This window comes from Cetorhinus maximus, chromosome 1 (genome assembly GCF_964194155.1).
Source record: "Cetorhinus maximus chromosome 1, sCetMax3.hap1.1, whole genome shotgun sequence".
Classification (NCBI taxonomy): domain Eukaryota; kingdom Metazoa; phylum Chordata; class Chondrichthyes; order Lamniformes; family Cetorhinidae; genus Cetorhinus; species Cetorhinus maximus.
Window position 1 is genome coordinate 48,483,456 of NC_135879.1, and position 27,480 is coordinate 48,510,935.

At 47.7% G+C, this 27,480-nt stretch overlaps 1 protein-coding gene across 1 annotated transcript in view; it reads right to left on the reverse strand.

The window, feature by feature from the left end:
* Positions 1-27,480, reverse strand: part of gucy1b1 (guanylate cyclase 1 soluble subunit beta 1) — a 257,460-nt gene that overhangs the window by 23,867 nt on the left and 206,113 nt on the right. Inside the window, exon 10 of the mRNA XM_078546718.1 lies at positions 11,144-11,284. Coding sequence (XP_078402844.1) covers positions 11,144-11,284 — 141 coding nt within the window. The remainder of the gene's footprint in view (positions 1-11,143; positions 11,285-27,480) is intronic.

Genomic DNA, 27,480 nt, shown 5'->3' on the forward strand with positions numbered 1-27,480 from the left:
CACACTCTTTTTGACAAAAGGGTGTGTATCCCCTTGCCTGCATCCCTGAGATTGTTAAATGTTCCAGCTATTAAGACTTGAAAGGAAGGTTGTGGGGCTCTTGGTCCTAGCAAATGAATAGGCTCCGGTTGACCTGGGCTGGCTTATGATATGAAGATGGCCTTTGTTCTCTTTGAATTTGGTCTCTGCAGCCCACAGGAGTCATTAGTGTCTCTTCAGAGATAACGAGGAGCCAGTTCCTGCATTACTGCCATGGTAGCACATTTTGTTCAGGGTCACCTTCAGCCATTTTAAAAGGTCATTGTCCAGTTTTTAAAATCTGGGAGCCACAGCCTTGGCCTACCTGCAGCACTTGCAGTGGCCACCACTCCTGCTTGGCACTGCTGATGTGCAGAACTGCTGGCCTCCGATTGGCTGATGGCTCTCTGAGGTGAGGCATCCTCCTGGTGATGTGGCCTTCTGATCTCAGTCCTTCATGGCTTGCCCCTTATTCTGAGACTGTGTACCCTGGTTCTAGACTCCCCAACCAGGGAAAACATCCTTTCTGCATCTACTCTGTCTAGCAACTCAAGAATTTTGGAAGTTTCAATGAGATCACTTTTCATTCTTTTGAATTATAGAGAATACAGGCCCAATATCCTCAGACGAACAGAAGAACATAAGAAATAGGAGCAGGAATAGGTCATTCAGCCCTTTGAGCAGGCTCTGCCATTCAATGACATCATGGCTGATGATCTACTTCAACATCATTTTCCTGCTTTATCCTCATATCCCTTGATGTTTTTAATATGTGAAAATCTTTCGATCTCAGTCTTGAACATACTCAACGACTGAGCCCCCACAGCCCTCTGGGACAGAGAATTCCAAAGATTCATTACCCTCTGAGTGAAGAAATTCCTCCTTATCTCATTTTTATTGCCCTTGTGAGAGCTAGCATAAGGATTATATCAAGTCAGACCTTCAGGTGCAAACATGCAATAGGTCGGCACCATGAGTCTAAACATACACCTATAACATTACACACTCATGGCTGTCTCGTAGACATTTCAAGAGTCGCCAAGTGCAAACTAGGTCCATTGCTCTGCATCATGCAGGTGGAGAGTGGGAACTATTATAGGGGTAACGTTTAGCCGTAAACATGGTCACAACTTAATGCTGCATGCCAGCAGGAAAGGCTAAGGTCCTCGACCAATACCTAAACTAACCCACACCCAAACCTGACAGACATTACATGGAGCCCATTGAAAAGTGCACCTGGTTGGAATAACTCCAAGTTGGGTCAGCTTTAAAACCTATAACATCCACAGAGAAAAGCAGCATCAGGATAATAAAATCTTTCCAAAATCTATACTCATGGGGCGACATGAAATGATCCTCTGATGCAAGTTTTACATACGAATTGTCCAACCACCATGTTGATAGAGCAATTAGCTTTGTTCAAGGTACATCAAAGCCATACTACCTGATAATGCCGACCCTGATCAGATTGTTGCTAGCTGTATATCGTGCAAACTCATGAACGTGCCTTAGGCTGCCACTTTTGGCCCTGAAAAGTGCCTAGTCTGCCTCAGATTACCCTGGAAGGGTAAAGTGTCTCAAAAATTTGAGCAACAGGTGAAGCGAGCCATTGCATGTTGTTACTATGCAGTGGCAACATGAGTGGTATTTGCCACTAATAGGGTGCTGCCATCAAGGCAAAGGACATTCTTCCTGTCACACAAATGAGCAACGTGGTATATGAATTTCAGTACTAGTGTGATGCCACGTATATAGGCTGCATGTCCCACCAACTAGTGGATTGTACCAAACAGAATGTCCCTTTAGCTGTTCACAATAGGCAAAGCACTGACCGAACTCAACCAGCCGCACTTACAAAACTCAAAACATAATGTCCAACATTAGATGTGATTCCATGATTGGACAACAGTTGCTAAACAACCCTGCTTAGAATTACACTGAAAACCAATTTAAGATTATCAGTCGGGTTTGGAGTGTGGCTCATGCATGCTAGAAGCCACATATATTTACACACAGGCCCAGTCCTTTGCAGACAGAATCAGAGTTGACCAGCCTGGTTTGAATTTGAAACAAAAGCTTGGCAGTTAACAGTTAACTGTTTTCTGCTGCATTCTCCATGGCAGCACTTCTACCAATCAGAGTCCACTTGCCAACCAGTTAGCACTCTCTTCTCTTACAGAATGAATTGTTGTTCCCTTTACTGTTGGTTTATCTTGCGTAGCTGGCCTGATGAGTGCAAGATGAAAAGCTTCGATAGCATGTCTCTTTTTTCAGAAATACTAAAGCTCTGTGCTACTAAATGACTAAACATAGTGTACTTTAACTTGGATAACACAATCATACTCAGAAAAAGTGGTTTCTCTCTTTATAATTACAACACTGCCCAAAATTGATATTTAAACAGAAAATACTAAAAACATCCACAAAAGTTATACTTCATTTTTTTCAACTGATAAGCCTCTTGCGTTATCCAAAGCATTGTATTCTGAACAAACAATTTGACATCACTGCTTAGTTCCAAACTAAATTAACAAATTTGAGATTATGGTTTCAGAGCTTGTTTCCTTTTTAGATCAGCTTTCCTTTTCTCTCCAAGTCAGTTCCTGGGCTGGCTTCCTAATTCTCTCTTGCCTCATGCACCATTCTCCTTCCTAGGTAGCCACTCTATCCTTGTCACAGCTATCTTCCTTTCTTCTAATCCCATACAGCAGGCTCCAATTTCTTATTGGGTTAAGATCCTGGAACTCCCTCCTTAACAGCACTGTGGGTGTACCTACACCACAGGGACTGCAGTGGTGCAAAAAGACAGCTCACCACCACCTTCTCAAGGGAAATTAGGGATAGACAATAAATGCTGGCTTTGCCAGTGATGCTCACATCTCATAAATGAATAAAACAAGGCTGATTTTTACTGCCAACACCGTGCACGTGCAGTTCTAGTGCTCCTCAGCCATGTTTACTCTTTTAGCGCAGGCCTGGATGCAAAGATTCTGAACCTAGAGTGGGTGAGGGGGCAGGGGAGTTGGGTGGTGGTGGGCCCATGGCTGCAGGGACCTACAGCATTTAAAGCTGTGGCAATGATACATTTTGATGTTCAATTCAAAGTCATTCCCTACAGGTTGTTTGCGATTAAATCGCAAAAATTTGCACAGATCTAAATCTGCGATTTAGATTAATCTAATAATCCTATTAAATTTATACTTTCTGCAATATAAGATAAGGGCATTTGTGTTACGTTTCTCCTTTTCAAATTTCAGTTAGATTATGAACCAAGTCTGTCCCAATTATTCAATACTAAATGTATTATGGCCCACCAGCTTGTTTGCCTGGAACATATTGTAGCAGCATTATATCCCGTGTGTAATCAAGGCATTGGGGCGGAAGTTTACAGTCCCATCGCGGCAGGGGAGGGGGAGCTGCAAAATGCAGTGAGCTGTTCAAAAGTCCATTGACTTTGGTGAGACCATAAAATCCCACCGGCATAAAATTCCGCCTATTAACTGCTTTCCAACTGAGCGGAGTGACGTCTGCATGGACAAGTGCACATGCAGGTGGCCATTTTGCGTTGGCAGGAGACACAGTAAACAAAACTCAAACTCCAGGTTCTATACTGGAGTTTGCATGTAACTGAAATGTGTTGAAGGCACTCCCAGTTGCATCAATAATTGTCAGGCAGTGGCTTCAGATCCAGCATGAGAGCAATACTAGATCATAAGACCATAAGACACAGGAGCAGAAATTAGGCCATTCGGCCCATCGAGTCTACTCCGCCATTCAATCATGGCTGATAAGTTTCTCAACCCCATTCTCCCGCCTTCTCCCCGTAACCTTTGATCCCCTTACCAATCAAGAACCTATCTATCTCGGTCTTAAATACACACAAAAACCTGGCCTCCACAGCCTTCTGATCTAGCCTGGAGTCGAGATACAGTGCAGACCCCAGGTCCTGGCACATTCACTTATGCCAAACTAAAGACTGTTTAGGCAGCTTTCAGAGAGTCAGAGATCCAAGTTGAGCTTCAGGTGAAAGCAGAAGTCTGAGATGGACTGAAAAGTAAACAAACAAAAAAGGGTTGCTGAACAAAAGTGAGGAAATATATCGAAGCATAGGGGAGAATTTTCTGTTTGATGTGCGAGGGACAGGCCCCACACGACAGCGCAAAAAATGACACGCGGCAACATCAGGCGAGCATCCCGATGTCACGAGCCATCGCGATATTTCGCAGGGTGGGCGCGTGATGAAGTTTGACGTGCACCCGCCATTAATTAACAGGCTAGATAAGGCCCTTAAATCGTCAATCGGCAGCAATTTTCAGGCGCCTGTGCGATCTTCGGCTTGGCGCACAGGTGCAACGGGTAGGCGGGTAAAAGGGTTTTTAATGAACCTCATCTATGGGCAGGATAAGAGGGCTCAGTGGGGTCGTCAATCTGGTCTGTGAAGTGTTTATTGCAGAAAGTTTTTTAAACTTGCCTGTGTGATATGTAGCAGTTCAGAACAAATTCCAGAGCTTTCTGTATACTTTGAACCTTCAGGTCAGCAGTCTGTAGTCAGTGATCTTTATCGGGCCTGCAGCTTTCCGGAGGCATCCTCTTAGCCTGACATGTCCACTGGAGGCAGCACTTCTGAGGAGGAAGGGAGGGCTAGCTGTAACTAGTGGGGTGCTAAAGGGTTCGGTCCTTGAGCCCCAACTATTTACAATCTATATTAATGACTTGGATTCAGGGATAGAAGGTACTATAACTAAACTTGCAGACAACACCAAAATAGGTGGGAAAGTAAGTTGCAAGGAAGAAATAAGAAATTTACAAATGGATATGGACAGGTTAGGTGAATGGGCCAAAATTTGGCAGATGGAGTTTAACATGGACAAATGTGAGGTTATCCATTTTGGTCGGAAGAATAAAAATTATTTTAATGGAGAGAAACTTCAGAATGCTTCAGTGCAGAGGGATCTGGGTGTCCTCGTGCATGAATCGCTGAAAGCTAGTATGCAGGTACAGCAGGTAATAAGGAAAGCAAATGGAATTTTGGCATTTATTGCTAAAGGAATAGAGCATAAAAATAGGGAAGTGTTGTTGCAACTGTACAAGGCATTGGTGAGACCGCATCTGGAGTACTGTGCACAGTTTTGGTCCCCTTACTCGAGGAAGGATGTAGTTGCATTGGAGGCGGTTCAGAGGAGGTTCACTAGATTGATTCCAGAGATGCGGGACTTGTCTTATGAGGAGAGATTGAGCAGTTTAGGCCTATACTCGCTAGAGTTTAGAAGGATGAGAGGAAATCTAATTGAGGTATATAAGATGCTAAAGGGGATAGACAAAGTAGACGTGGAGCGGATGTTTCCCCTTCTGGGGCATTCTAGAATGAGAGGCCATAGTTTTAGGCTAAGGGGTGGTGGATTTAAATCAGAGATGAGGAAGAATTACTTTTCTCAAAGGGTCATGAATCTGTGGAATTCACTACCTCAGAGTGCAGTGGATGCCGGGACGCTGAATAAATTTAAGGAGGAGATAGGCAGATTTTTAATTGGTAATGGGTTGAAAGGTTATGGGGAGAGGGTGGGAAATTGGAGTTGAGGCCGAAATGAGATAAGCCATGACTGTATTGAATGGTGGGGCAGGCTCGAGGGGCTGAATTGCCTACTCCTGCTCCTAGTTCTTATGTTCTTATGTTTTTATGTTAATAAGGAGGAGACCAGGAGTGCACATTCAGCCTCCAGGGGAGCCACCTTTGGGAGGACAGGCGCAAGCACAAGGGGCGCAGGGCCAAGAGGTAGACCAAGGCAGAAGGGGCTGCAGAAGATGCCACTATCCTGCTGCCAGGGTATACAGGCGATGAAGCAGCTACCTCAATATGTCTTAGGTGCAGTGCTGAAGGAGGTGCAAACTCTCAAGGGGGACTGTCAATTATATCTGTCAGATGATTGGCCCAGAGATCTCCCCTAACTGTGTGGGTGGACTCCCCATGCCAGTGGCTCTGAAGTTCACAGTTGCCCTCAACTTCTATGCCTCTGGCTCCTTCCAGGGCTCGATGGATGATCTTTGCGGTGTCTCCCAATCGGCTGTCCACACTTGTGTCAAGCAGGTTACAGACGCTCTGTTCAGGCATGCATTGACCTTCATCCTCTACCATTGGGACCAGGCAAGACAGACACAGTGAGCCAGAGGCTTCACGGCCATTGCTGGCTTCCCCCATGTCCAGGGTGCAATAGACTGTACACATGTGGCCATCAAGGCGCCAGTAGGTGAGCCCAGTGCCTTCATCAACAGGAAGGGCTTCCACTCCATGAACGTGCAGATAGTGTGTGATCACAGGATGCTGATTCTACGAGTCTGTGCAAGGTACCCAGGCAGCTCCCATGACGCCTACATCCTCAGACACTCCCAGGTGCTGAGGCTCTTCAGTGCTCTGGCTCGGCTGGATGGGTGGCTGCTGGGTGACAAGGGCTATCCCCTCAGAAGGTGGCTCATGACGCCTCTCCGCCGTTCAATATCAGAAGCTGAGCAGCGGTACAATAGGAGCCACGGCTCCACAAGGGCTGTGGTGCAAAGAGCCATCGGTCTTCTCAAGATGCACTTTCGATGCCTGGACCGCTCAGGGGGCGCACTCCAGTACCCCCCAGATCGTGTGTCGCTGATAGTGGTTGCATGCTGCACTCTGCACAATCTTGCGCTGGAAAGGGGGGACACAGTGGATGATGAAGACGTTGACGCAGTGTCTGCAGCTGCACACGGTGAGTTCAGCACTGATTCTGAGGATGAGGAAGCACAGGAGAATGCTGAGGGGCTAAACGCTGACCCGGGATTACTCCAGGGAGGCAAGGACACCCGGGAGGCTTTAATCCAACAAACCTTCAGGTAGCTCCACACAAATCGATCAGCAGGACCAGTCTTGCCTGGTGCTTCCATACTCGGCGCCTCAGTGCAAAATCTGCCAGGTCATCAGCTGAAACTAAGGGCTTTGGACATAAACATGAATGTCAAATCAAACACTCATGACATTTATCTTAAACATACAAATGCAGAACAAAGGAGCCACCCTCAGCCATGGTAACACATCTGGTTTTTAATTTAACCATCAGATGTTCTCACAGATCCAAAACAAAATGTTAATCAAGCAGAAAAAAATCATAAGGACCTAATCTCAGGCTAACACAAAAGCACCAGTGAGAAACCCGTGGTGTGCCTAAGGTGCCTTATGCTTTCGTTTGTAGATGCTACGTCTTGGTGCTGTCCCATCGCTCGGAGTGGCATCTGAGCCAGCCTGCTGACTCTGCTGTCCTGTTGGCCTCGGTGGCCTTGGCGGTCGTCCTCTGGCCCGTGGAGCCTGTGCTGGGCCCGCCTGGGAGGGAGCTGCCTGTTCTGCAGCTGGCATCTCCCCAGTCGTTGCAGCCTCACCGGATGAAGCGGTCATTGGGAGAGGGGCAGAGCAGCTGTTGCCCTCATCCGGAGCGCCCTGAGAGGAGCCCGCAGATACGACAGGCAGCTGCTGCGCTGACATGAGGTCGCCCCAGAGCTCCCTGTTCACCATCAATGGATAGACAATGAGCTGGGAAGCTTGAAGCCCACACCATCTCCCACATTGACACTGACCAGCTGTGGCCACTGGCGCTGTGAGGGCTTGCAGGTCCGAGCGTAACCACAGGAGGACCTGATTGTTCTCTTTGAGGCCCCTGACCAGAAGAATCACCACTCTCTCCATGAAGGAAGCATGATGCTCTGCCATGAGGCTCATTGCATCAGTGATGCTCCGCGTGGACTCTTCCACCACAAACACCAAGAGAAGCACATCCTCATATATCACTCCCAGATGCTCCCGCACACCCAACCACATTTCCTGCAGCTGCTGTGTCGCAGATTACTCCAGAGGCACATCATCAGGCACCGACTGAGCATGTGCCTGGTCCCCTGCAGTCCTCCAATTGCTGGCGCCATTGGCACTTTCTGTCTCTGCCAGCTCCTCCAGTGAATGTGAAGTGCCCTCTCCACTGTGCCCTGGGACACTAGCCGATGTTGCAATGCCCACCGAGGTGCTAGTATCTGCACTGGTGCCTGCCTCGCTGAAATGGTGTGACACAGGTGACCCTTGAGGGCCCTCAGGTGTGAGAGGGGGCACCTGCAGCTCCTCCTGCTGGCCATGCTCTGATGATGCTGAAATGAACAACAAGGACAGTGGATTAGTTAGCGTACACACAGTGACACATTTTATCCCATTCCCCCCGCTCATTATGCGCTCAACCTTCCAGAACCAATGGAGGCGAATATTGGTGGGGTGGCAAATAGTCAGGAGGAGACCCAAACATTACAGGCGGATACAGACGGGCTGGTCAGATGGCCTAAGGAATGCCAAATGGAATGTTATGTGGATAAGTGTGCGGTGATGCACTTGGGCAGGACAAACAAGGCACAGGAATACATGATGAACGGTAGGACCGTGGAAAGTATGGACGATTAGAGGAACCTTGCTGGGCATGTCGACAGGCCCGTTAAGGTAGCGGGACAGGTACATATGGTGTTTAAGAAGGTAATTGCCATAATTGCCTTTATTAGCTGAGGAATAGCATATAGGAACAGGGAGATAATGTTCCAAGTACAGAAAACGCTGCCTAGGCCACAGCTATAGCTCTGTGTTCAGTTGTGAAATGCTCTTCACGGGAGGGATGTGATTGGAGTGGAGAGGGTGCAGAGGTCGCTGACCAGTATGCTGGCTGGGCTGGAGAATTTGACTTATGACTTATAAGGAGAGATTGCATAGACTGGGGTTATTTCCCCTGGAGCAGAGGAGATTGAGGGGTAACATTATTGAGGTTTATAAAATTATGAGGGCCATAGATAGGGTCGACAGAAAGGAACTTATCCCCTTGGCAGAGGAATGAGTAACCAGGTGGCATAGATTTAAGGTAAGGGGCTGAGGTTGACAGATGATGTGATGAGGAACTTTTGCACACAGAAGGTGTTGGGAGTCTGGAACGCACTGCCTGAAAGGGTGGTAGATGCAGAAACCCTCCTAACATGTAATGAGTATTTGGATGTGCAGTTGTGATGCCCTGGCATACAAGGCTATGGGCATGGTGCTGGGAAATGGGATAAGGCGACTTTGGAAGGTGTTTGACACACGCATCTTTGAAGGACCGAAGGACTTTTTTCTATGATCCACACCTCTGACCCTATCACTCTGCAACCGAGCAATGTTGCAACAATAACAAAATAAACAATCATCAGTGCTATGGATGTTGGGAGGACATTGCAGATCTCACTGTTGGCCTCAAATACCTGGCCATTCCACCCTAGCCTCATCGACACCAGTTGACATGGGTGCATGGCGCCTCTCAAGCTCCAGGGCCTCCTGTTCGAAGCGGCTTAACATGAGGAGGTGAGCCTGGCTGCCTCCAGTCCTCGAACGCTCCGACGCATTATGAGCATTCTTCTCCTGAGAAACAGAGAACACCATTCATTGCGGCAATTTGCACATGGACTCTGCACGCGCATGCCGCACCCCAACCACAGTGGCCCATATCAGACCTCCAGTGCCTTCTCTCCCCGCTACTGCTGATCAGTCACACAAAGATAGTACGTCTGCTCCCAATCCTCCCCAATGGCCACCTTGGACACATTCTGCGTACATCACTTTAGGAAACACTTGGTCTTAGCTCCCATAGCAAGGAGGCGCAACTAGGTGCGGTGTCGAGGGCAGCAGATGGCTCTTGGCCATGACACCTTGAGGCTCCCCTTCCACAATCTCATCACCCTGAATAGGACATGTGTTGGAGTTCTGAGTATGCGCCTAGCTGCATCTCTTGCAGGTTGCCCCCAGACTAGTCATGTGCAACTAAGAGTAACACATGGTGCGGGGGAGAACTCATCTCCTCATGAACCACTCAGGCTGATCTAAGCATGAGCACTATCTGTGTGCCCACCCAGCGTACGAGAAATGCCCAACATGATTCAATGCAGTCACAACAGTAAGACTTGGGGGTGTGGGGGCCTCAAAGGCTAAGGGGCTACCTGCTGGGTTAAATGCCCAATGCCAACATGGTACTCACCCTTCCAGGGAACAACAAATCCGTTGAAGCGTTTACGGCACTGGACCCAGGTGCGCCGCACCACGTCGCGGGAGCTCACCACCTCCGCCACCTCCTCCCAGGCACGTTTGGTCATGTGGGGGGGCCTCCTGCTCCCATCCTGGGGGACCAACACCTCCCGCTGTGCTACCACCTCCTCAAGGAGAGCTGCAAGGCAGTCATCAGAAAAACGAGGGGCTCATTGGCCCCCTGCTAGCCTACCCTGCAGCCTGCCCTGCTCCCCTGCCCTTCCCTCCAGCCTGCCCTGCTCAGCTGACCCCCCACGGTGTGACCTGGAACTGGCCATTTTGAGCAGCCTACAGGAGGCTGCCAGGCCTTCCTTTAAACAGACTGCTGGGTCGCCATTGGACCCGGCGGTCTGTGCATGCCCGCTGCCGCCCGCACACTCCAGCTGTCCTCGGGAGTCGGCAAATGCGCTGACCGGGCTTAATTGGTCTGCCCATGTAAAATGGCGGCGTGGCCCCGATTGTGGGCGCCGATCGGGTCCGCACCCACCGGCACCCGCTCCAGCTCTGCCCGCCTGACAGGCAGAAAATTCTGCCCATAGAGTGGGAGACAAAGCATATAAACAGTGATTAAAAATAGAAAGTATTTGAGAGGCACAGAGTGTGCAAACATAAAAAAGAAAGAAGAAAGGAGAGATATCTGGGGAGAGAAAGAATGAGAAAGAGAATCGGACAGAAAGGTGAAAATATACACTGTTGAAGAGGGGACAAACAATTAAATTTAAAAATTTTTTTAAAGTTAATGCTTCTATTAAAATAGAAAACAAATAATTCATAAAAGCATATGAAGCTAATGTCACAAATAATAATATCTAGCTTACAAAAACAATGGGATAAAATGTGTATGGCTCAAATAGACAGTAAAAGTGAGTCAGAAAGAAATAAAAACAGAGTGAGACAGCAAGAAATTAGTGTGGGAAACAAGCAGTTTTAAGAGTTTTAAACCATGAACAATGCCATTGAATATCAATATTAAATGTATGGCAGAAAAGAGGAATAAGACCAACTTTTGTAAGTTCACAACTTTGCACAACTAACCTGTACAGGTTCTCCATCAATCTTCACCTGCCCTGCGATCTCCACCATGTCCAAAGCAAGGTGGCATATGGAATGAGCATGATGGACACATGGCTCTGGCAGGCCACTCACAGTCATGTACTTATCCCCAACTGTCTCCACCTGAATAAATAAGAAAAATGAACAGCCTCCTTAAAAGTCGCTCAATAAAATCACAAAGAAACTAAAATTAGGAGAGATACTGGGCTGAATCTTTGCCACAGAGGCAGGAAACAGGAGTTGGGTTTGTTTTTGTATCAGAAACCTGCTTCCGAAGGGAACCTGATTAAAATTTAGATTTTCAAATGGGTGAGCCCTAAATTGGCATGGAGATGGCTTTTCTGTCCAACTAAGAGCAGGCTCTTGAATTTGGAGGGCCAACCAGAGGCCTTCCAGCCTTCAGGGAAGTATCTGGCTGCAGTACAAGGCAAGTAACTGGGAGGGCACCTCAACAAGAAGGTGCCTTTCAGCCATCTTTTTTTAATCAATAAAGAAAGCACAAAAAAAGCCAAAGCCATCACTGCAGGGAGAGGCGGGGTGAGATCTGTTATTATTGTTGTGAGTCTCAGGTGTTGTCATCGTAGATATGGACTTACAGACAACACTGGAGGCAAGGCTTTAGGTAAACTCTACCTTGTATTGAACATTATACTATGTACAATAGAGACTCAGCATGAGGCTCTACATAGAACTATCTCTCTCAGTGTTCTGTTGTCATTTGATCTTACATCATTGATGATGTAGGCAACACATTTACATATTTAACATTAACCCCTTATACTACAGTATATACCCTCTATAGGGTGATTTTTGGCTGCAATCCCAGGCCCAGGCAAGGGGGTAGGTTGATTGCAAGGGGAGGAAGCTCTTCTAGTGAGGGATGGCCTTGACGATGGGGGACCCTCTGTGCCAAAGAGTGTCAAAGCAGGAGGGACCACTAACATCCCCCGAGCCCGCAGTGAGGCTGGTAGATTTTATTGTGCAGTTTCCCCAGGTGGAAAAATGACTGCCCTTGACATCAAGGCAGCATTTGACTGAGTGTGGCATCAAGGAGCCCTAGCAAAACTGGAGTCAATGGGGATCTCCACTGGTTGGAGTAATAGCTAGCACAAAGGAAGATGTTTGTGGTTGTTGAAGGTCAATCATCTCAGAACATCACTGCAGGAGTTCCTCAGGGTAGTGTCCTCGGCCCAACCATCTTCTGTTGCTTCATCAATAACCTTCCTTCCATCATAAGGTCAGAAGTGATGATGTTCGCTGATGATTGCACAATTTTCAGCACCATTTGCCACTTCTCAGATACTGAAGCAGCCCATGTCCAAATGCAGCAAGACCTGGACAATATCCAGGCTTGGGCTGACAAGTGGCAAGTAACATTCATGCCAAACAAGTGTCAGGCAATGACTATCCCCAACAAGAGAGAATCCAACCATCACTCCTTGATGTTCAATGGCATTACCATTACTGAATTCCCCCACTATCAACATTCTGGGGGTTACCATTGTCCAGAAACCTAACTGGGTCAGCCATATAAAGACTGTGGCTTACAGAGCAGGTCAAAGGCTGGGGCCTCTGTGGACATTAATTCACCTCCTGGCTCTCCAAAGCCTGTCCACAAGGCACAAGTCATGTGTGTGATGGAATATATTCCACTTGCCTGGATGAGTGCAACTCCAACAACACTCAAGAAGCTTGACACCATCCAGGACTAAGCAGGATGCTTGATTGATACCCCATCCACAACTATTCACTCTTTCCACCACCGGCGAACAGTGACAGCAGTGTGTACCATCTATAAGATGTACTTCAGGAACTCACCAAGGCTCCTTTGACAGCACCTTCCAAACCCACGACCACTACCATCTAGAAGGACAAGGGCAGCAGGTAGATGGGAACACTACCACCTACAAGTTCCCCTCCAAGTCACTCACCAGCCTGACTTGGAAATATATCGCTGTTCCTTCACTGTCACTGGGTCAAAATCCTGGAACTCCCTTCCTAACAGCACTGTGGGTGTACCTACACCACATGGACTACAGCGGTTCAAGAAGGCAGCTCACCACTATCACCTTCTCAAGGGCAATAAGTCTTGGGCAATAAATGCTGGCTGAGCCAGCGATGCCCACATCCCGTAAATGAATTTTTAAAAATTGCCCTGTGGAAGTGTCCCAAACACCTGCCCTCCATGCAATCCCTCTGTTTGGATCAGGTTGGTCTGTGCCAGGCAGTCTTGATATGCAAAATCTCAGTGCAGATCAAGTCAGACTGATTCCCAGTTCAGAATTGTCACCTTCAAACAGATCCAGGGTCAAAAAGCTGGTGCCCAAACAGCTCAGGAGGGAGATGAGGCCTATTAAAAATTGCATCAACAGCCTAACTACATCTTATGCAATGCAGAGAATTTCTGGTTGTAGTTTGAGGTGAGTAACAGCAAGTTTTAAGATTATTACCAGTCACAAGTAGGAAATCACATTGATGCACATATTACTGCCAGTTACATATAAGCTTTCAGTGAGTTATTGTATTGCTGTTGGGTGATGAGTGTGAGGGTCACTCGCATTTCTATTCATTATTAGGGCAATTTTTTTGAGTTATGATTAATTACTGGTGGAATCAAAGTTCATTCCACCTCCGGTAGTTCCCACCCACTCTCTTCCGGCGACCACTCCTTCAACTTTGGTTTCTCCTCTACCTCACCCTGTTTCCCCTTTAACTTCACGTGTTCAATGTGACTTGATCAGATGTCATAGAGTCATAGAGTTAAACAGCACAGAAACAGGCCCTTTGGCCCATCATGCCCATTCCGGCCATCAAGCACCTATCTATTCTAATCCCATTTTCCAGCACTTGGCCCATAGCCCTGTATGCTATGGCGTTTCATGTGCTCATCTAAATACTTCTTAAATGTTGTGCGGGTTCCTGCCTCTACCAACCCCTCTAGCAGAGTGTTCCAGATTCCAACCACCCTCTGCGTAAAAAAAAAAATCTTCAAATCCCCTCTAAACCTCCTTCCCCTTACCTTAAATCTATGTCCCTGCATATTGACACCTCCGCTAAGTGGAAAAGTTTCTTCCTATCTACCCTATCTATGCGCCTCATAATTTTGTATACCTCTATCAGGTCTTCTCTGCTCTAAGGGAAACACCCCTAGCTTATCCAGTCTCTCTTCATAGCTGAAGCGCTCCAGCCAGGCAACATCCTGGTAAATCTCCTCTGCACTCTCTCCAGTGCAATCAAATCTTTCCTATAGACTGGCAGCCAGAACTGCACACAATACTCCAGTTGTGGCCTAACTAGCGTTTTACACAGTTCCAACATAACCTCCCTGCTCTTATATTCTATGCCTTGGTTAATAAAGGCAAGTATCCCATATGCCTTCTTAACCACCTTATAGAAACATAGAAAATAGGAGCAGAAATAGGCCATTCGGCTCTTCGGGCCTGCTCCACCATTCATTATGATCATGGCTGATCATCCAATTCAATAGCCTGCTCCCGCTTTCTCCCCATATCCTTTGATCCCTTTCACCCCGAGAGCTATATCTAACTCCTTCTTCAAAACATACAATGTATTGGCCTCAACTACTTTCTGTGGTAGTGAATTCCACAGGCTCACCACTCTCTGGGTGAAGAGATTTCTCCTCATCTCAGTCCTAAATGGTCTACCCCGTATCTTCAGACTGTGACCCCTGGTTCTGGACTCCCCCACCATCGGGAACATCCTTCCTGCATCTACCCTGTCTAGTGCTGTTAGAATTTTATAGGTTTCTATGAGATCCCCCCTCATTCTTCTGAACTCCAGCGAATATAATCCTAATCGACTCAATCTCTCTTCATATGTCAGTCCCGCCATCCCAGGAATCAGTCTGGTGAGCCTTCGTTGCACTCCCTCTATAGGAAGAACATCCTTCCTCAGCTAAGGAGACCAAAACTGCACACAATATTCCAAGTGTGGTCTCACCAAGGCCCTGTATAATTGCAGCAAGACATCCCTGCTCCTGTACTCGAATCCTCTCGCTATATCTACCTATGCTGCTGCCTTCAGGGATCTGTGGACATATATGCCAAGGTCCCTCTGATCTTCTGTACTTCCTAGGGTCCTACCATTCATTGTATATTCCCTTGCCGTGTTAATCCTCCCAAAATGCATTACCTCACACTTCTCAGGATTAAATTCCATTTGTCACTGCTCTGCCCATCTTACCAGCCCATTTATATTGTCCTGTAATCTAAGGCTTTGCTCCTCACTATTTACGAAACCACCAATTTTTGGGCCATCTGTGAACTTACTGGTCATACTTCCTATATTCATGTCTAAACCATTAATGTACACTACAAACAGCAAGGGTCCCAGCACCGATCCCTGCGGTACACCACTTGTCAGAGGGGGCTTCCAATCGCAAAAACAGCCTTCGACCATCACCCTCTGCCTCCTGCCACTAAGCTAATTTTGGTTCAAATTTGCAAAATTGCCCTGGATCCCATGGGCTCTTACCTTCTTAACCATTCTCCCATGTGGGACCTTGTCAACAGCATTACTGAACTCCATATAGGCTACATCAACTACACTACCCTCATCTACATAGCTGGTCACCTCCTTGAAAAATTCAATCAAATTTGTTGGACATGATCTCCCCCTTACAAAGCCATGCTGACTATCCCTGATTAATCCCTGCTTCTCCAAGTAGAGATTAATCCTTTCCCTCAGAATTTTTTCCAATACTTTCCCTACCACTGATGTTAGACCCACTGGCCTGTAATTACCTGGTTTATCACTACTACCCTTCTTGAATAATGGTTCCACATTCACTGTCCTCCAGTCCTCTGGCACCTCTCCTGTGGCCAGAGAGGGTTTGAAAATTAGTGTCAGAGCCCCTGCAATCTCCTCCCTTGCCTCACATAGCAGCCTGGGATACATCTCATCTGGGCCTGGGGATTTATCCACTTTTAAGCCCACTAAAACTGTTAATACCTCCTCCCTTTCAATGCTAATTTGTTCAAGTATATCACAGTCCCCCTCCCTGATTTCTACACCTACATCATCCTTCTCCATAGTGAATACAGATGAAAAGTAATCATTCAAAACCTCACCTATGTCCTCCGGCTCCACGCACAGATTGCCACTTTGGTCCCTAATGGGCTCTACTCTTTCCCTGGTTATCCTCTTGCCCTTAATATATTTATAAAATGCCTTGGGATTTTCTTTTATCTTGCCCGCCAGTGTTTTTTCATGGCCGCTCTTCGCTCTCCTAATTACTTTTCTTAAGTACCCCCCCCGCCCCACACTTTCTATACTCCTCTAGGACTTCCGCTTTTTTCAGCCCTCTGTCCCTCTGTATCTGCCATAGGCCTCCTTTTTTCCCTTAACCAATCCTCTATACCTCTAGACGTTAGGGGTTCCTTGGACTTGTTGGTCCTACCCTTCACCTTTATGGGAACATGTTGGCCCTGAACTCTCACTATTTCCTTTTTGATGACTCCCATTGGTCTGATGTAGACTTTCCTACAAGTACTGCTCCCAGTCCACTTTGGCCAGATCATGTCTTATCATATTGAAATTGGCCTTCCCCCAATTCAGGACTTTTATTTCTGGTCCATCTCTGTCCATTTCCAAAACTACTTTAACTCTTACAGAGTTATGGTCACTATCCCCGAAATGCTCCCCCACTGACACTTCTATCACTTGCTCAGCTTCATTCCCTAAGATTCGGTCCAGTACCGCCCCTGCTCTTGTAGGACTTTCTACGTGCTGGCTCAAAAAGCTCTCCTGGATGCACTTTAAGAATTTTGCCCCCTCTAAGCCTTTCACACTAAGACTATCCCAGTTAATATTGGGAAAGTTGAAATCCCCTCCTATTATTTCCCCTATTATTTTTACACTTCTCTGAGATTTGCCTACATATCTACTACTCTATCTCCTACTGACTGTTTAGATGCCTATAGCTACACTCCCAGAAAAGTGACTGCCCCCTTTTTGTTTTTAAGTTCTACCCATATGGCCTCATTTGAGGAACCTTCTAAGGTACCATCCTTCCTACTGCAATAATTGACTCCTTGATCAATAGTGCAATGCCACCTCCTCTTTTACACCCACCCCTGTCACGCCTTAAAATTCTATACCCTGGAATATTGAGCTGCCAGTCCTGCCCCTCGCTCAACCATGTCTCTGTGATAGCAACAATATCATATTCCCATGTGTTAATCAACATCTTCAATTCATCTGCCTCACTTGTAAGACTCCTTGTGTTAAAATAGATGCAATCCAGCCTTGCGTTATTCCCTTGTGCCTTAACAGGTCTCTATTTGTTCTGCCTTCCAGACATCTGATTAAACCTCTGGGCATGCCTCCAATCAGAGTTGGCAACCCGATGCACATTTAGAAAAAACGGTCTATTAGTGGCAGTCAGAAAAAAACGACTAAGATGCCTTTTCGTGATTTTCGTTTCATTTAGCAGAAAACAGAAACTATGCATAGGCTAAAAATACCAGAAACAGCCAAAAGACTTAGGGTGGGATTTTCAGCACCCGCCCTCTGCTGGGATCTTCCAATCCCGCCACCAGTCAAAGGACTTCTGGCTGGGGTGTCACCTCACCCATGGTGCGTCCCACCTGCGATGGGGCCGGAAAATCCCGGCCTTAATATCTCTGAGTACAACTTCTTACCATGAAGTTTGTCCTCCATTTTGATTTCCACAACACCTACCCCCACAAGTGTATCTCGTCCTCATGTTTTTCCTTTCACACAGCGCTGACCCTTTTTCTGCTATTAACACATTCTGCCATTTTGCTTTCAGACAGTACTGACCTTCATTCTGCTATTAACACCTACACTGGACCGAAGCTTTAGGGAAGAATTTTCCTTCCCCATTGGCATTGGGCGTCTTGGCGGGCAAGAGCAGACAATATGGCGGGAAGGTAAAAAATTGGTTTCACGCTGTCATGAAACCAGTTTGCGATCATCTGCTCCGCCCGTCAATGGTGCCAGACATTGGGAACGTCATTTTAATAAATCTGCATATTACTCTAAGTCCTGCTTGCCAAAATCAACCCCCCATGCTGGATCATCTCGGCATGTTTCACAACAGCATTTATAAGGCACGCACCTGATGAGCTGCACTTCGAGGGGAACTCGGAGGTGAGTGCTCACTAATATTGCGCAGCACTCGCGAGGGTCGTCTGTTTGACTTCAAGGTCGAGGCGCTACACATTTAGGTGAGGGCACAGGCAAGTTGCGTTTTCCCAATTTGCTGCCCGGGCAAGGGCTGCACTATGGTTGGGGTGAGTTGGGGGGAGGGGCAAGGCAGCACTGTGTCTGAGGCAAGTTGGAGAGGCAAGGCAGCACGCTGTGAGGTGAGTAGGGGGGCAAGGGCTGCACTGCAGTTGAATGGCAGTGCACAAGCTCATGGGGGGTAGGGGTCGGGGGGAAAGCAGCCACGCAATAGGGGAACCTTGTATAAAGTGACCATTCCTCTGCAGCTGAGACAGTTCAGGCGCAGCCACATTGACGTGCTTGGAGTCGGGCCTCCAGCTTATCCGCCCACTCAAGCAACACAGAGGAATGAAAGTGCCACCAAATGCTCCAGATCTTTTCACCCCTTGGGCACAGACTACAAACTAATGAGTGTGTTAGTGACTGCCGAACAGTTGGATGACAGGGCACATTGTACAATCACCCTGCTAAAGCTGGCCATGGAGCAGTCAGTGGTGGAGGCGCTCGCAGCCCCTTGCAATGTCACATCTCCAGTCTCCCCCATGGTTCAAGCTAACAGTGTAGCCTTGCAGTGCGGGTTAGGAGAATGTCTGTGCCTGAGCTGAGAGCACAGCATGCAGTCCAATGGGCAAAGCTGCTGCAAATCGGTCAGGTAGAGTGGGGCGGAGGTGGGTGGGGTTTCGGGCAGCCATACAGTACACTAAACTCTGGCCATCCAAGTGGTGGCTAGCTCTCTCTGGGGGGCATTAAGGGGCCTTCAGACGTAACCAAGAGAGATTCTTAGTACACCCAAGCTAATCCACGTGTCTCTCTCTTTCATCCTGCAGGAGGAGGACATCAGGAGCACAGAGCCTGGTGAACTTGCTGTATGCCTCATGGCTTACAAGGAGTGGAGACGAAGGAGAAGAGAGTGACAGAGGGGCCTGGCTGGACAGAGAGAAGAGCAGCACCCTCAAGAAGAAGGGGCAGCTGGGGTTGCCACCAGTGCTGCTAAAGAGCCACAGCAAGCCGTCGCTGGTTGGTACCTGGTGAACAAGGGTCTATAGACAGCACTTGTCATTCCTGCAGATGACCGAAAACCAATGTCGCCGAAGACTGAGCATGTCGAGGGAACTGGTCGGTCACATCTGTCAGCTACTGCAGGATTTGGTGCCACAGGGACATGGAGGGCATCCACTGCCAGTGGCCATGGCGCTCAATTTTTACACCAGTGGCTCATTTCAGTGCTCCATAGGTGACCTGTGTAGGATTTTGAAAACCACACACAAATGCAGCCATGAGGTCACAGACACCATCTTTACAAAGACACACAACTTTGTACATTTTGCCAGGGATCAGGAAAGCCAGGATGCAAGAACGCTGAGATTTGCCCAGATCTCAGGTTTTCCACAGGTGCAGGGTGCTATCAACTGCACTCACGTGATGCTCAGATTTCCATGGCAACAAGTGGTCAACTACATCAACCGCAAGCACTTCCACTCATTGAATGTGCAGCTGGTGTGCGACCACCACAAACACATCCTGCAGGTCTATGCACGGTTCCCAGGGAGTGTCCATGACTCCTACATTCTCAGTAGATCTCAGATCCCTGACATCTTCCAAGGTCCAGAAAGGCTGCTGGGCTGGCTCCTCAGGGACCAGGGCTACCCACAGAGGAGGTGGCCAATGGCGCCTGTGCGGCGATCTCAGACTGCAGCAGAGTGAAGGTACAACAAGGTTCATGCTGCAACTCGCAACTTGGTGGAGCAAACCATTGGGATGCTGAAAATGAGGTCCCGGTGCCTGGACTGGTCTGGTGGAGCCCTGAAATATAATCCACAGAGGGTGTCTTGCATCATCGTCGCCTGCTGCGCCCTTTACAACCAGGCGCTGCAACGGGGAGAGGAGCCGGCTGAGGAGGAGGTGGAAAAGCTACGCATCTCCTCCAATGAGGAGGACGTCATCGGGGATGAGGGTGAGGAGGTCCTCAAAGGCGACAATGATGGTGATGAGGCCATCGCACTGAGCAGATGAGGCAGGCGTGCTCCGGAGGCCCTCAAAGTTGCTACATTTGTGGAGGATGATGATGACATGCAGTGAGGAGACACCATAGGTCCTCACATTGCATCTGTGAACATTTGACTCCTGTCTGGCTGATGGTAGCGCACATACCCTCTGTGATAAGACTCCAATCATGGAGATGCAGCAGATGCCCATAGCCCTTACATTTCAGGAGGTTGATGATGACATGCAGTGGGGACATTCCATAGATTCTCATATACCTTATGTGAATGCCTGACTCCTGTCTGGCTGATGGCACCTCACTTGTGCTTTGTGATCAGGGTCATTCCATGGAGATGCAGTGGGGAAACTTTAACTACTCCTAATCCTATGGCATCCTTTGTGAGCTGAGCACTTCAGGACCACTGTCACCGGACACAGATGCTGATGAGATGGGGACCAGCCGCACCTCAAAGGTGCCTGGAGCACACAGAGAGAATGACAGAACTCTGTGCCGCTGGCCCAGGACATTCTGGCAGCAATGACAAGCACCATCGAGGTGCAGGTGTTACTGACGTGTCCAGTGACTGTGAAGGTCAGTGTGCTGGGATGGTTGCACAAAGCACAGGGAAGAGGCCCTGGACTGAGACACCTGCCTTTATCTTGTGGAGGAACCACGGTTTCACATCTGAGTGACACGAACACAGCTCATCAGAACAAGGAGCCATAGGCAGGGAGATATCCTTGGGACAAAAACAGAAAATGCTGAAAAAACTCAGCAGGTCTAACAGCATCTGTGGAGAGAAAAAATAGAGTTAACGTCTCGAGTCTGCATGACCCCTCTTCAGAGCTAAAGAGAAGTAAAAATGTGATGAAATTTATACTGTTTAAGGGGGGGTGGAGCAGGTGAAGATGGATAGAAGGCCAGCGATAGGTGGGGGCTAAGAAGAGATTGACAAAGATGTCATGAACAAAAGGACAAAGGGGTGTTAATGGTAGCGGTACTGGCTAAAGGAGGTGCTGATGGTGGCATTAAGGTCAGAAAGCAGAATGTGATAATAGCAGGACAAGGGTAAGCACTTTGGAAAGAACAACATGACAAGTGACAGGTGACCCTAGCGGGGTGGGGTGGGGGGAGGGGACGGTGGTGGGAAAAAGATCGAAAATAGGCTAAAAGGTGAGGATAAATCAATGAATAAAAATGAAAATAAATAAAAATAAAAATAAGTGGATAAAAAATAAAAATAAAAAAGAATATTGATAAAAGGGGATAAGAAAGGGGTGAGGATGGAGGAGAGAGTTCGTGATCTGAAGTTGTTGAACTCAATGTTAAGTCCGGAAGACTGTAAAGTGCCTAATCGGAAGATGAGGTGCTGTTCCTCCAATTTGCGTTGAGCTTCACTGGAACATTGCAGCAGGCCAAGGATGGACATGTGGGCATGACAGCAGGGTGGAGTGTTGAAATGGCAAGCGACAGAGAGGTCTGGGTCATGCTTGCGGACAGACCGAAGGTGTTCCACAAAGCAGTCACCCAGTCTGCGTTTGGTCTCTCCAATGTAGAGGAAACCGCATTGGGAGCAGCGAATGCAGTAGACCAAACTGAAGAAGGCGCAAGTGAATCCATCTGTCACTTGTTCATGTTGTTCTTTCCAGAGTGCTTACCCTTGACCTGCTATTATCACATTCTGCTTTCTGAACTTAATGCCACCATCAGCACCTCCTTTAGCCAGTACCACCACCATTAACACTCCTTTATCCTTTTGTTTATGAAATCTTTGTCAATCTCTCCTATGCCTCCACCTGTTGGGGCCTTCTATCTATCTTCACCTGCTCCACCCCCCTTAAACAGTCTAAAGTTCATCACATTTTTACTGCTCTTTGGTTCTGAAGAAGTCATCCAGACTCGAAACGTTAACTCTGCTTTTCTCTCCACAGATGCTGTAAGACCTGCTGAGTTTTTCCAGCATTTTCTGTTTTTTGTTTCAGGTTTCCAGCATCCGCAGTATTTTGCTTTTATCTTAGATATTCTTGGGAGTTTAATTACAATAGTGAACGTTATGTACAAGTGATTAATACCCGTGCCCTGGCCTGTTTTCAGGATCCTGCTGTATGACATTGTCACCCTCCTTCGCCTGTGGAGCTGGAGCTGCTGGGGTCACAGGGAGAGGGGATTCAGATGGGCTGGATACTCCCGGAGTCACCTGGGTGGATGGCCCTGGGGTGTACACCTGCTGATCCTCCTTCTCTGGGTGCCCGGAGTCCCCTGGCTGACTACTTGAGGAGAAGGGGAAGCTGGAGTGAGATCAATCTGCCTTGCACCCCTCTCACAATGGAGTTCAGCCCGTTCAGCAATGCAGGACAAATGCCCTGGACCAAGGTCTCCATGGTGGTCACCATCCTGAGGTTGACCTCAGTGCGTTGGCATGCTGGCACAATCACCTTGGACTGAAGGCGGACAGACTCCTTCATCATGCCTTATGGTCTGAGGAGTGCAGCTGTCATTCCTTCCTGGTGTTCCCATGATTGGCGCTGCAGCTCCAACCGAATGTGGACTGAATCCAGAGGCTCCTCATCTGACTCGGACTCAGCATATTTCTGTCCTCCAGCAGCCCTCTGATTGCCGGTGACCTCGGGTGTCCTTGTCTCCACCTGCTGTGGAACAGATAGTGAACCCGAGCCTGCTGTACATGTAGGTCTCATCGAGGTGTGTGTCATTGCGCTGGTGGAGGGTGTGGGTGGGCACAGTGACTGGTCTTCAAGGGTGCTGCCCTCAGGGTCCTCACCTGAGGTGCTGTCATTGTTGGAGTCGAGGCTAAGGTTGCCTGAGGCTGATGTGGCAGATGTTTCTAAGAGAGAAAGTGGAGATTATTAGTGCATGGCCACCACGGTACACACAACATTGGACTCGCAGTTGAGCTGCCAGAGGGATGATCTGGTGCATGGTCCTCACTTGGATACTTGATGCTGACCTCGTCGTCACCACAGGAACAGTCCACGTCCTCTCCGGCCAGCTCTAACGCGTGGTCTTCGAAGGGAGGGAGACCTTGATGTCCGGCACTCCATTCCTGGTCTGGGACCTCTCCCATTGATTGTGCGTGATCTTGTCCTGTGTAAAGACAGATGGAGAGAATGTGACCAAGGTGCATGCCAGGTCAAATGAGAAGGATGCCAGGTGTTTGTGTGCTGAGTGGAACCAAGGACGGGATGAGGAGGCGATCTCCAGAGGTCAGATTAAGACATGAGGCTGTGTGTGAGAATGGGTGGTGATGTCCCTTGAGCTGGCAGTGAGTGAGATGCCAGTGAATGTGTGATGGGCTTGTGAGTGTGTGAGTTTAGGGTGATGAGATGGTTGTATTACCCTGGCAGCACCGATGAGATCGTTCATCCTCTTTCTGCACTGGATGGCTGACCTCTTGTGGGCAGAGTTGGCACTTAACACCACTGCCACCACCTCCCAAGCCAGATTGGCAACGTTGCTGCCCCCCCTGCGGCCAGAGCAGGAGTAGAGGACATCACGGCGGGCCTCCACAGCATCCAAAAGGTGTTCCAGAGACACATATCTGAATCAGGGGGTTGCAGTCTTCTTGCCTTTTTGGGGCCATATCTTCTGTGTAGGAGTCCTGGGCTGGGAGCACTGAGAGCTGTATGCGCAGGTGCATTTTAAATATGGCGCCTGGCGTGAGGAAGCGACGAGGTGATGGCGTGGCGGGCAAATCGGAGGCCACCTGCCAGCGAAACAGCATGTTTTCCAGGAATGTGTGATTAATGAGGCAGGACTGGGATGATATGGTGCAAAAACCTCCAGTGTGGCCGGCAAGTAAAAAGTCCTTTTTCCCGCCCGCTAGTGCACCTAGTGCAAATCTGGGATGATTCCACCCTTCGTCTTTAGTACCATCATTACCACTCCCTTTGTCTTGTGTTCCACAACATCTTTGTCATTTAATCTCTCCTGCGCTCTAATATATCCCAGGCCTTCTATTTTGCTCCACCTGCCACACCTCCCCCCAGCCCCGCCTTTCTTAACAGCATAAAACCCATCACATTTCTACTTCTCTCCAGTTCTGAAGGAGAGTCATATTGGTTTCAAAACGCTAACTCTGTTTCTCCCTCGACCAATGCTGCCAGACCTGCATTTTTCCAGCATTTTCTGTTTTTATTCAGATCTCCTGGAACTGCAGTATTTTGCTTTTAACTTAGTATTTACTGTCGCCTTTCACTTCAGTCAGCCTTTATTACAGCTAATAAATATTTATGCTTCTATATATAAACATCATGTTTTATTTAGACTTTCTAGGCCAAACATTCCCACAGTCATATCTTCATGCAGTGTCAACACTTATTTCCTGTGTCTCATCACATTTAATTTCTGCTCAGCATATCTATTCAGGTAGAAAGTGTGTTTCTTTCATGGTGCATGAGACTCATTTCCTACCTTTTAAGGTGATAAATGGCACAAATTGACTGCAGTGTTTCCCTAAATTCCAATAGACACTATGCTTTGATAGTATTTAATTGGCTATAAAAGGCACTAAGCAAATACAGATAATTACTGCTCTGTCCCAATTCACTAAGCCTTGAGGGCAGTTTGGAGATGTTGAAATGAAACTTTTCCATTTGTTCAGAAATGTTTTGGTAGTGCCACAAAATATCTGTTATAGGTTGAGATATCTGACCTCTTTGCCTTTCTTTGTGACTCTGTATCTCTTCTGTCTGATTCCTCACAGTATCTGACAATCCTCTGTCTCCCTTTCTCCTAAGTGTTTCTATGGCCATTTCTTCTCCAGATTTCTTATCTCTTCCAAAACTCAATCTTGCTTGTGCAAATGCAAAAAACAAAGATTGGTCCGGAGTGAAAAGCAATAACTTGCATTTAATTTGCCACTTCTCCTGACTGGTATTATTGGCTCACTGATATTTCCTATTTTCTGATCAGTGACTTCAAAAGCACAAAAGAGTCTTATTGTCAAGAGTTACTTTAGTTCTGGAACTAAAACAACAACCAACACCAACTTCCCTTTATTTTGAACATACAACATAGCAAAAGGTCTCTAGATAGTTAACAAGACTGATTCCAATAAAAAACATTTTGGACATTTTCTGACACCAATTTAGAGAAGGAATTTAGGGCTAAGGCAGCTGAAATCATTATTGTCTGTTATATTGTTATATTATATTGTGCGTAAAGAGCTAAGAAGTTGAATCAGTATGGAAAAGGCTAGGAATAGCAAGAATCAGAAACACTGATGGGAGTAGTTTATAGGCTCTTGAACAATACTTATACCGTTGGACAAAGCATTAAACAAGAAATTATTGGAGCTTGGAACAAACATGATCTAATAATTGTGAGAGACTTTAATCGTCATATACACCGGACAAGTCAACTTGGCAACTTTTCTGGAAGATGAGTTTGTAGAATACTTTTGGGCAGCATCATCCCAGATTTACACTAAGTGTGGGAGCGGGCAGGAAAAAGGACATTTTACCCGCCAGCTGCAATGGCGGCTTTTCACACCGTTTTGTCCCAATCCTGCCTCATTAATTATGCATTCCCAGGAAATACACCGTTTTGATGGCGGCCACTTCATCACACTGGAAACCATATTTAAAGTGCAGCCATGCGAACGCCTCTCAGTGCTTCCAGCCCACGACTGCTGCCAAGAAGACATGGCCCCGAAAGGCAAGAAGACTGTAGTTGAGTTTATCAACGTTTATTTTGTGATGTGGCAATGTGGTTCCATGGTTTGGCTACCCCAAGACACTGCACACAAAAGCTCAGTGGATGAATGTCATCTAGTATCTCAGGTTTACCTTAATGAGACTGTACACTGAGCATTCTATATTGGGAAATTGCAGCCCACTCAGTTTAATAATGCATCTCTTGAGTGCCTTTTGGACGCCGTGGAGGCCTGCTGTGATATCCTCTACCCCCGTTCTGCCCGCAGGAGGGGCAGCAACATCACTAATCCAACATGGGAGGCGGTGGCAGCGGTGGTCAGCGCCAACACCCTACAAAAGAGGACAGCCACCCAGTGCTGAAAGAGGATGAATGATCTCCTCCATTCCACCAGGGTAAGTCACTCTTTTCGTCACTCTCAACTCACACTCACAAACCCATCACACATCCACAGGGATCTCACTCATTACCAGTTCAAGGGACATCACCATTTAATCTCTCGCACACACCTTCATTGTCCTCATCCCGTCCATGGGAACACTCACCACCCACACATGGCAGGCATACTTATCATCTGGCCTGGCAGGCATCCCGCTTACACTCTCTCCATCTCTATTCATGCAGGACAAGCTGGCACACAAGAGGGAGAGTTCGCAGACTGGTGGAGGAATACCTAAAATCAAGGTCTTCATGAACTTTGAAAACAGAGCTATCCAGCTGACCAGCAAGGATCTGAACTGGTGCTGTGCTGATGGTGAGGTCGGCGCTGCTCCACTAAGTGAGGATCCAGCAGTGCAACATCCTTCAGACAGTCATGCTGTGAATGATGTGTCCTCTTTCACAGGCCACTGCCATGCACTAATTATCTCTCCTTGCTTTTGCAGGCACATCTGGGAAACAGCTGATGGAGTTCACAACCCAGGGCCTCCAAGCAAGCTCCAAACAAACCTCTGAAGTGGAATCTGAAAGCACACAAATCTAGGTGGGACCTAGATTTAGAGTAGCCTCGGGATCACAATCTGGTGGGCACAGCACACTGTCTGATCCACAGCAGGCAGCAGCGGGGACTTCCCAGGTCCCCGGCATTTGGAGGACTGCTGGAGGCCAGAAATCTGCTGAGTCTGAGTAAGATGATCAGCCTCTGGACTCGGTCATGTCACAGTTGCTGGAGCTGCAAAGGCAAGCTCAGGAACATCAGGAAGGGATGTCCACTGCACTCCTCAATTTGCAAGGCATGATGGAGGAGTCCACCTTCATCTCCATCCACCTTCAGGCTGAGGTGATAGTGCCAGCATTTTTTTTTATTCAGTCATGGGATATGGGCTTTGCTGGGTGGGTCAGCATTTATTGCCCATCCCTTGAGAAGGTGGTGGTGAGCTGCCTTCTTGAATCGCTGCAGCCCATGTGGTGTAGGTACACCCACAGTGCTGATAGGAAGGGAGTTCTAGGATTTTGA